The sequence below is a fragment of the Amblyomma americanum genome, chromosome 3, assembly GCF_052857255.1.
Source record: "Amblyomma americanum isolate KBUSLIRL-KWMA chromosome 3, ASM5285725v1, whole genome shotgun sequence".
Taxonomy (NCBI): Eukaryota; Metazoa; Arthropoda; class Arachnida; order Ixodida; family Ixodidae; genus Amblyomma; species Amblyomma americanum.
This window is the reverse complement of record NC_135499.1, coordinates 129831149-129841363: the sequence shown is the minus strand read 5'-3', so window position 1 is coordinate 129841363 and position 10215 is coordinate 129831149. Positions and strand designations below refer to the sequence as shown.

Here is a 10215-nt window from a genome sequence, read left to right as displayed (position 1 = left end):
TCACACTTAATGACAAGAACATTTGGGGGGGGGGGGGGGTCACCCACACGTTAAATCCTACAACAGGGACATTTAGAATAGGGGGATGTACCCTACTTCATAGACCCTACCGATTAGGGGGATAGGGGAATAGTGGGGCGCCAGTGCGCATGCACAGGATGACAACTCCCCTATCCCCCTAACAGATCTTATCTCTAACGTTTCCAGCGGGCACAAGTTGTTGCACACTTAAGTGGCAACACTGACTGTGCAAATTTTGCTTTCTCCACAGTGCCACCAGCGAAGCCCTCCACTATTTCTTAGAAATAGGCTTTTTGATAAACAAAGATGCCTCCTGCAGCATAATGCCAATGTTTTCAAACAACAGAAAACAGATTAGTAACGTTAACTAGTAAGCAGGTGGAGTAAATTCATAGCTAACTTCTTAAATATTACATTTAGCTGGCACCTGGCTGCATATCAGCTATTAGAATTTAGAAAACAGGATTAGCGTCAGTGCAGTGGCGCCACAAACGTTGTCCATCTCGCGTGCCTTTCAAAAACCGCGCAGCTACACAGAGCACACAGCAATGCTCAACACTCGAAGTGTAAACTTGAAAACAATGGCCATTGAGAAATAGTTATAGCACAGGTGATTCAATCGTCAGAGAATGACTGCAATTTAATATGTATGCCAACAATTTATGTGCCACTTAATTCTAGAGTAGACAACATGTGGGGACAAAAGATTGATTAGTGCTAGCATTGAACAGCGCAGACTCAAGTGCGCCAAGCAAGATTGCAAGGCAGTAGGTACAATTAGTTATGGGAACTGCATACAAGTATATCCAGGGGCATTAATGCATGTACAGAAATGGTTACTAACCAAGGTTTGAGAAGTCTGTCAAGAGAGTGGCACGCTTGTGGCCTCACAAGCAAGCCATTCTAGGCTCGCCCTTTCCCAAATAAATTTCAAACAGCCCCCTTTCAAAGTAGCAACATTGTGATTATGGCAAAAATAATTTGAGATATAAAAGCGATGCATAATAATGTCAAGAGGCTCAGTGGCATCACATGCTCTTGCATACTGATGATCTAACAATGTTTGGCAAATGCTTCTGGTGCTGTCATTCCATCGTGCTCCAGCAAGAAGACTTTTCTCAATATAATGTTACACCTTGAAGGCAATTTTGTGCAGCAAAGAAAACCAACACAAGTCTCTTTAAAACCGAGCCTTTACTCCGAAACAAAAAAGTTTGCTTCGAAACAAAGTTGCTTTGCGCATGAATATATAGTACTAGTTGAACACATTATTCACCAGAAGCCAGAAGTACCTGTTTGCCTCAGTGATACATATGGCATTGTGCTCTAGGAAGCACTCAACAGCATGTGTGCAGTCTACACATGCACAGTGTACACAACATAGCTTTCCTCTCTCGATGTGTATTGCACATTTACACAGCGCAGTGCCCGCCCCGCACATCACGTGCACACAATGCAGCATTACACAAGTAACACTCAGCTACAAAAGTTCACAGGACATAGGAGCAGTGAACAAACTCAATTTCTCGCAGCCAACATATACATCCCGGATTTGAAATGTGCACTCGTGCATTGTGGCAGTAGCGCACCTTTTTTTTCCCAGGCTGCTTGTGCGAGGATGTGAGGAAATTTAGTTTTGATCACCGCTCTTGTGCTTCAGAAACTTCTGCGAGCGGGCATACGTGCACGCTCATCATGTGCCAGTACCGAAGAACTCCACTTGCTCCATAAAACAAACGATGCTATGTACAACAACTTTGGGCTTGTTTTTCCTCAGTCGCGATGCTTGTGCATCTTAGAAGTGGCAGTAAAGTGCATATAGTCATAGTATTTACTTTGTGCCACAAAATGCAAGTTTCTTCCTATCAGAGCAAATAAATGAGGCACTAAAAGAACCCAGCAAGAAACAAACAACAGCAAATGAGTTGACACGTTAAGCAAGTAAACGGAACAGGAAACTGAGTTGAATACTAGTAGCAGAGGTTTCAATACACAAACGTGGCATTCATAAATAGAGGCTTCTTATCATCAAGAAGAGAAATACAGGCTGTATGGTATAAAGTCTTCATACGACAATGTGACTACATGAAACTTTTTCGTGCGTAAAGTAAGTCTTTTGCGCCAACTGGGCTACATGGCAAAGTAGGGCACACACTTCTCTGAGCTACCAACGACCAAGGCAGCGTTGCTTACATGAACAAGGTGGACAGAAAGACTAAAAGCAGTCCAAAAAGCTTGTGCTGCTGACTTTGTACTCGAAAGCAGCAGTGCTAGCAGTGACAGCGCATTCTCACGTAAGGCCACCCAGTGGTTAAAGTACTAGAACAAAACACGACACATTGTGGACTCAGCATAGCCACAATAAGATGCAGCACTGCAAATAGTCTTTTGCTGGTCAACAAAAAGAATGAGAATGCAGAAGTGCATAAAACGATACTTTGAGACATCGTCACAAGAGTAAATGGAAGGCTCGGTAAAGCCATCAGCTTTCTTCTCTCTTCGGTCACTAGTTCCTCACTACTGTTTTGCGACACCCACAAACACCAGCAATTGGGACAGGATTAAAATGCACCAGCATGCTATTAATCGTACACTTAGAAGCATTCGAGATTAAATGCTAATTAACACCCTCGAAACAACCAACAAGAAGGCAACCTGCCAACAGTGTCGCACATCTGTAATGCTAGCCACATTTGTTTAGCTCTCCCTGGCAAAAAACCAAGCCAAGCTATCAAAAGCAGGTACTTCATTTCCTAGTCTTGGCAACCCAAAACGCCACGGACAACAGTCGTAAACCTACCTAAGTCCAGCTTGGAGTCAATTAACTTCATCCAAGTGAATTACTCATCCCTTGTTACAAGCAGCTCTCTACGCTTTATGAGTAAAAGTACTATGACAGACAAAATTCAAAAGTCATCAGATGCCCACAAGTTCATCATGCAAAGCGCTACACAGCAGCAAATCAATGACATGAAATGACAGAGATGATTACAAATATTGACCACTGATTCTATCTCACCGTAAAATCTTGTTTTGCCCAACAGTTTATGAACATAAATTAGAGGGACTGACACAACCAACGCAGCACAAAGGGACACACTGACAAGAATGATGACATTCTCCTCAACCACAAAAACAATCGGCAAATTAAAAAAAAATGAGACAAGAGTCCACTAGTAGCTCTTGTTCACCTAGAAATGCAGACATGACAGCTGCAGAGCATTCCATCAACTGTTGACCTACTGCTTTCCACCGTACGTGGGGTTCTTGAATGTGGAAACCGCACCCTTGTAGATCGGGTTCTCTCCCTGGAAAAAATAGCAGGCAGCAAGGTCAATTGCAAGTTGCCACATAGCTCTCCCTCTATGGCCTCCACACATTCTGCTGAGCTCGGTGGTAAGTCACAAAAAAAATCAATGAAGCGAGTGAAACCTTAAAAAACAGGCAAAATTCAGCGAATTGAGAAAAAAGATTCTGCAATATCCCACGGCAGTGATCAAAGAATGCACCTTGCGTTATATTCGGAGCCATCGTCTGCATACACCATGAACCCCCCCAACCCCATCCAAGCTTGTCAAGGTAGCTCAAGCGACCTTCATCACCAGGCATGCGAGCTGCGAGGAGAAGCCAGCTTTCTAAAGATCCTGGGGCAAAGCACGCCGCGAGCAAGTGCAGAGGATGTTGTGGCTACGGATGTGAACAGAAGGCGGCATGAGTTCGTTGAGAAAGAGGAGGCACCAAAGAATAGGAAGTGAAGTAGGAAAAGAAAAGAAGAGCAAATAGGCGCAGGACTAGGCAGCTCGAAACAGCAAGTAGTGGCGGCTCTGCGGTGACAGCACCTACTGCTGCGTGGGAGACTATTGGAGACTTTGCTTCACCCAATTGTGGGGCACACAACTGAAGTGAGGCCTTTAAATAACAGCGATGCACCCTTTGATTCGGTACAATAGCTTGCCGCCTGGCCTACTTTTTTTTTAGGAGGGGGGGCTTGGCTAAGGTTGGCTGAACACTTTTGAGATTGCGTTATAATTGTAACACAGTCGATCCCGGATGTATCGAACTTGAAGGGGATCGCGAAATAGATCGATATATCGATAATTCGAAATATACAATATGCATGTCAAAAGCTTCTCTAACAACTCACACATCTCAAGGCAGTTTCCTGATGTCGTGACTAACGGGAACTTACTGATCTGTGCCGCAAAGGCGCGTGAAAAAACAAAAACGCAGCGCGATAACCAGAGCACTTTATTTCGGTAGAAAAAAATCTGTGACTTTTGCTTGCTTTTTCTTCTGCACCATCAAGTTCATTAAGCTGTCCTTAAGCTTGTTGACAGTGTCCAAATGAGAAAGGCCAGCTCCTTTCATTGTGCCACAACAGCAGCGAATGACGCTGAAAGCTGATGCAAGTTCAGCTGCAGTGCATGGTGGTTGGTCCTCTTTGTCGAAACCTTCGCCGCTGCTCGAGTCTGCGTCCTCGTCACCCATGATGTCAGCCACAATCTCCGCATCAGCGCGATCCGCTACAGCTTACATGCCGTCGTCAGCGCTGACGAAATCGTGTGCTGTAACGCCGCCTGGGATGGTGCCTGGGAATGCCGAGAGCTCGCGAAATTCGCTGTCCAGGCATCCAGCAGCATAGCCTTCACTGTCAAGACATCCGTCGTCTGCAGCTACCACAAAGCCTGCTTTGCGGAAGCAGTTCACAATGGTGCTTTTCTTCACGTCATTCCAAGCACCAGCCAGCATTTGAATGGCTCCGAGGAGGTCCACCTTGAGTTCGATTCCTAATCGAAGGTTGATTAGGAGCCTCAGCACCAGTCGTCATCTGAACCCAACCTTAAACGCTTTCACAATGCCTTGTATGAGAGGCTGAAGTTTTGCCATTGTGTTTGGCGGCAGAAACCTGAGGGTGACCTGCTTTAATGGGCAGACGACATGATGGGCCAAATAATTGTCAAGAAGAAGACAAACTTTGCGGCCAGACTTCTCCAGTTCGGTATCCCACGCCTGTAGCCACCCAACGAAAAAATCGCGTGTCATCCAAGCTTTCTTATTAGACGCATATCGAACCGGGAGGCCTTTCGCATTCTTAAAGCAGCGTCGCGACCTGCTCTTTCCGATAACAAACGGCCGTGGTTTGCATGACCCATCCATATTTGCAGCAAGCAAAATCGATACGTACACTTTGCTGTTCTTTCCACCATGGCATGCAGTGTCCTTCAGATGCAGAGTCTTGTTTGGCAGCATTTGCCAAAACAGTGCCGTCTCATCTGCGTTGAATATTTGCGACAGTGAAAAGCTGTCGGAAATATTTGGCCACTCTTCTGACAATCACTTCTCTATGTGACTTGTGCTAGTCGCCTCGCTTTCACCCGAAAGGGTCTTTCCGACGATGCTGTAGAGACTTTTAAATCGCTGCTGCCAACCAGTGCCACCAGTGAAGCTTTCTTCTCCGTAGGCTACAGCAAACCATCTGGCCTTCTCCATGAGCATTGGGCCGTCAACAGGTATGTTCTTGGCACGTGTCTCCAAAAACCAGGCGTACAATGCCTTCTCGACCTTGTCAAAGGTTGGGACGCGCACACGACACGCTCCAGGGCGAATGGACTGCACTGCCTTCAGCTTAACATTGGCTTTGTTCTTGAGGATCGTACTCAGGGTGTTGCGTGAAATTCCGAACGCCGCGGCGACCAACGACTTTTTCTCGTCAGCCTCCACCCATCGAATGATGTCCGCCTTTGTTGAAAAATCCAAATTATTGCGTTTTTTCGCGGCCATGGCTCCGGAGCACGTGCCAAAAGCGGAAAGAAAAATGCATTGCTCCACACGAGTCTCAAGCCTTCGCGTTGGCCTCGTGAATAAAAGGAACAAAGCGAATCGAGCGACGCACCGCTCCGCATCTCCGCACTACCACAAGCCCAAGCTGCACTGACCTCGTTCGTCTCACTGCGCCAGCGGTGTCAGCCAACCAAAACACAGGAAACGGGCGCCTGCGGTCAGCGTAGTTTCTCCCTCCCGCTTCCCTTTCACACAAAATCGCACTCCAAGTGCTCCTCGTCACGTGCCTTTTACCCACACGCCTCTTTCTCAGAGTGTGGGGCGGCGCGCGTGAGATCGCAGGTACATCGCGAGATCTTCGTGAGGAGAAGCGCACTTGCGGGGGTGGAATGCGATGGGAGAAGCGCACTTGCAAGGGTGGGGTATGGTGGGAGAAGCACACTTGCCGGGGCGCAGCTCAGCACGGAGTTCGATACATTGATATGCCGGTGCATGGGAGTTCTATATACGCGAACAATAGCGCTATACTTTTGCATGGGATTCCTAAGGGAATTTTTGAACTGTTCGATATAGGCAATAATTCGATATATCCTGGTTCAATATATCCGGGATCGACTGTATTACTTTTTTTTTTTAATTCTCCCAATGTCTCGTATACTTGCCCTTGTGTTTTATTCATGCAATAGGATAAATTAGTCACTTTTCCATCGTTCTGCTAAAAATGAGAATATGGCTACTAATATACAACTCCACCAAAAATGCTTTAATTCCGTAATTTTTCACGGAATCATGGCAAACTAGGAACCTGAACTATGTTTTTCCCAGTTAAAACTAACGCTCCATGAATCATGCTTTTGATAGTGCACAAAGAATGCTCATAGTATTCTCAAACAATGTAAAAACACCCAGTCAGTACAGATGGTATTTTAAATTAGCCATGGACAATTTACCAAATGAACAATGTAAATGGATGTTCCTAACAGTGCAAATCCCTGAACTGCCACATCACAGGCCACACTGCCTGGTTGCTTAGCAAACTACCTAGCTTCCATAGGTAAACATACTTTTTTTTCTGGCATCACTCTGACCCCTGTTTGCATTTCACTGGTGTTTTATACACTTACACTTCGCTGTATTCCGATTTGATTTTACATGCATTTTGTTACACCAACTCGTCATGCTCCCCCCCTCCCCCAACTTTTTTTCGTTTTGCCTATTACACTGACCTTTTGTGCCAGATTACACAGACCAGAACACATCGCAACCTAAATGGTACACGGGAGCCGAAAGCAAGGCAGACAGACACAGAGTGACTCACGGTGTCCCACTTGGCCATCTGACGCTCCTTCTCGAACTTGGCAAACTCCCTGCGGTCGTGGATAGTGGTGAACAGCTTCCAGATGAGGAGCAGTGCCAGGCCGATCAGAACAATGCCAAGGATCACACCCAGGATGATGGCCCAGATGTTCACTGGCTCAGGGCACTCTGCAAACCAAAATTGAAGTCATCACTCCCACTGCACCGTAATGTAGTCTTTAGATGGAAAGAAAATGAGATATTCACTCTGTACGTGTCAACTGCAATATCCTTTTGTAGCAATAGCTACACTACGCCACCTCTTCGAGCCTTCAGTGTGGCCACCGTGGCCACCACTGGTCACGTACGTGGTTGGTCATGGCGGTGCAGCGCACCGGCGAAACCGAGCAGCAACAGCTGTGAGCATGCGCCGTGTCAAGTGGGATGAAGATGAAGAAGAAACGCTTAGTGAAACGGAGCGGCGAAAGACTGACTTTGCAATTCGAATGAGCGAGTTCCACTCGGCCCGATGTAGCTATCGCGTCACTTCAGGTTTAACCAGAGCTAAACGGCAGCCATTTTTTTTTATGCCTCACAGCTTTCAAGAGTACTTAGCAACGTTTTGAACAATATGTCCACTAAGTCAAACTATTTGTTCCAGTACCTGTTGTTGCATGAAAGATGTGAGGTGGAAAGGTGCAAAGTTTATAGGAGCAGGAATCTTCACATGCAGCTTAGGAGGAGATTTCTGCACTCACCACGTTCATTTTTGGCTCGCACGGTGTACTCATTGTTAGGCTCCAGCTTGTAGATGAAGGTGTACTTGCAGTCGTCTTCATCACGGAAAATACACAGCTTCTCACCCTCTTCCGTCACTGCACAAGCATGTGACATCGTATATCAGACATACACATGCACAGAACACCAGTTGCATTTCATGCTTAAATTGAGGTGCATAAAACTACATATGGATGTAAGCTGACAAGATGATGAACTTCTGCGCTGAACTAAGGTGACACATATAACTTCTCACAATGAGCTAGAGTTCACCTGTTGCAAATGACACACATGCAGGCGCCGTGCAGTAAGTGACAAAGCTTAAAGTTGCAGCTCTTTGCCCAAAGCTACCACAGACACTAGCTTACAGTACTTAAGTCAGGGACTCGTGTCTAGTTTTCTATAGTGCGGCACAACTGCAGAAAAGAAGCCATTAGAAAACTGATGCACGCCACAAAACAAGAGACGTGCTATTCTCTTCTTGATTATGAACTGATGTGGCGCAAGTGTCATGAAAGCACGCAGTTCCCCTATTGGGTGGACTCATTTAACAGCTCTTGCAGATCCCTGAATATACTAGGCAATGCAGACTGAGTGGGTTGTTTTGTTCTCCAACAGGGCAATGCATCTACATAACCTTGCACACAGGTGCCAAATTTTGTTCTTCTGAATTCAATCAGACGACCCTTTTTAATAGGGGCGTGTGCAGGTACCGAAATTGTCGAGTATGAATCAAATACAAATATGAACAAAAAATGCCTTCGAATATTGAACTGAACATCGAATATGTGTAATAAATCCTTGAATGACAGGTGGCTGGTTACTAAAAAAATAGCAGGATGGGTAGTAAAACCTCATTAGTTCAGACTTCAAAGGACCCCCCCCATCTATACCCCCAAAAAATAAACTGCAAAAATTCAAAAATGCATTGATGCTTTACAAGGAGGTTCCATCGCACAAACAGTGAAAAAGTCTAGGGGTGCGCGAATATTCGAAACTTCGAATACGAATCGAATATGTTTCATATTTGGTTCATATTTGTATTCGAGAAATGATATTCGAAAATTCCTGAAAACTCGGCAGCGATCGTATACCGTGCAGACTTTCGTAAATTCGATTGTGCAAAAGCGCAATATCTGGGCAAATTATCTGAATATAGAGTTTAACGTTCCAGGAAAACAATATAAAGGCCCCGTTCTGTTTCTTCTCCACCGTTTATAGCGTGGACCGATCGCATTCCGATGCCGCTAGGCTTGACCTTGTGTGGAATTCCGCAAGTGGGCTTTCACACTTACCACACATGCTGCGAACAAGATGGGGGACGACCCGCTTCTAACAATTGCAACACGAAAGCGCGTTTAAAAATACCCTTCCGTAAAATGTTATCTAATTAATGCCCACACCCATGGCATTCGTTCTGTCATCTTAACTCTCTGAGCGTGACGACCGCTATCTTGTTTCGGCCAACTACACTATGCGGGAAAGCCTACTTGCGGAATTTCGCTTGAGGCTCCCAAAGGGGCGAGTCGAGGTGTCGCAACAGGGCGAGCGATACTGTAAAAATCCCGTGTATTGCATGGTGCACTGTAACCCATGCGCCTCTTAAGTGGGCGTAACGGCAGGCATGACAACGTTCGGAGGAACCCTGTCACTAGGTCAAAAAAATAACCTGGCCACGTCGTTTTGGTTTCTGAGCTTCGCCACTCGCCCGTGGCAATGGCAACTGTCGACCCGCGTATTCGCCAGTAGTCCAATCTCAGCACCATGCTGCTTTCAGACACTGACTGACGCGTTGCTGGCCATTTTTTTTCCTCTTTGGAAGCAGTCTCGCCATTCCTACATCAATGTGCGTTCTCATCTCGCTTACGTTCACGATGCCTTCCAGCACGCCGAAACTCGGTGCTCGTCACGGGATTACAGGTGTTTGCACAATAGAGCCGTCTCATAAGACTACCGCATTTTCGGTAGTTTTTTTTTTTCAGAGCCGCGGGGCATTTTATAAATCGACCTTTGAATAACCCAGGCATTTCTGTCGGTTCTTTGAAATCCGAATTAATGAGGTTTCACTAGTCATCATGCTATTTTTGTTTCCAGTCTTGTCATGTTATGGATTTCATTTTACCTGACCACATTACAGGTTGGATACTGTTTAGTAGTATACATTTCTGCGCACATCATGTTTTTTTTTATATGGTGCTCAGACAGTCTAGTTTTGTTTATTTCAGTTGTAAAGGCCATCATACACTGTTTTAAAAAAAAAAAAATATGAGCAACTATATTTGCTTGTTTATCTTTTCTGAATTTTTTTTTTGTGCTGACCAGATAATCGATATTCGAAGC

The 10215-nt window shown here is 45.5% G+C and overlaps 1 protein-coding gene across 2 annotated transcripts in view; it reads right to left on the bottom strand.

Annotated features, from left to right (window-relative positions):
* Nucleotides 1-1196: 1196 nt before the first annotated feature.
* mys (position-specific antigen beta subunit myospheroid) overlaps nt 1197-10215 on the bottom strand; it is a 35505-nt gene continuing 26486 nt past the window's right edge. For both annotated transcript variants that reach the window (XM_077657870.1, XM_077657869.1), the window contains exons 19-21: nt 7857-7973; nt 7121-7287; nt 1197-3329 (exon numbers count right to left, since the gene is read on the bottom strand). In XM_077657870.1, the coding sequence (XP_077513996.1) occupies nt 3261-3329; nt 7121-7287; nt 7857-7973 (353 nt within the window). In that variant the 3' untranslated portion in view covers nt 1197-3260. The remainder of the gene's footprint in view (nt 3330-7120; nt 7288-7856; nt 7974-10215) is intronic.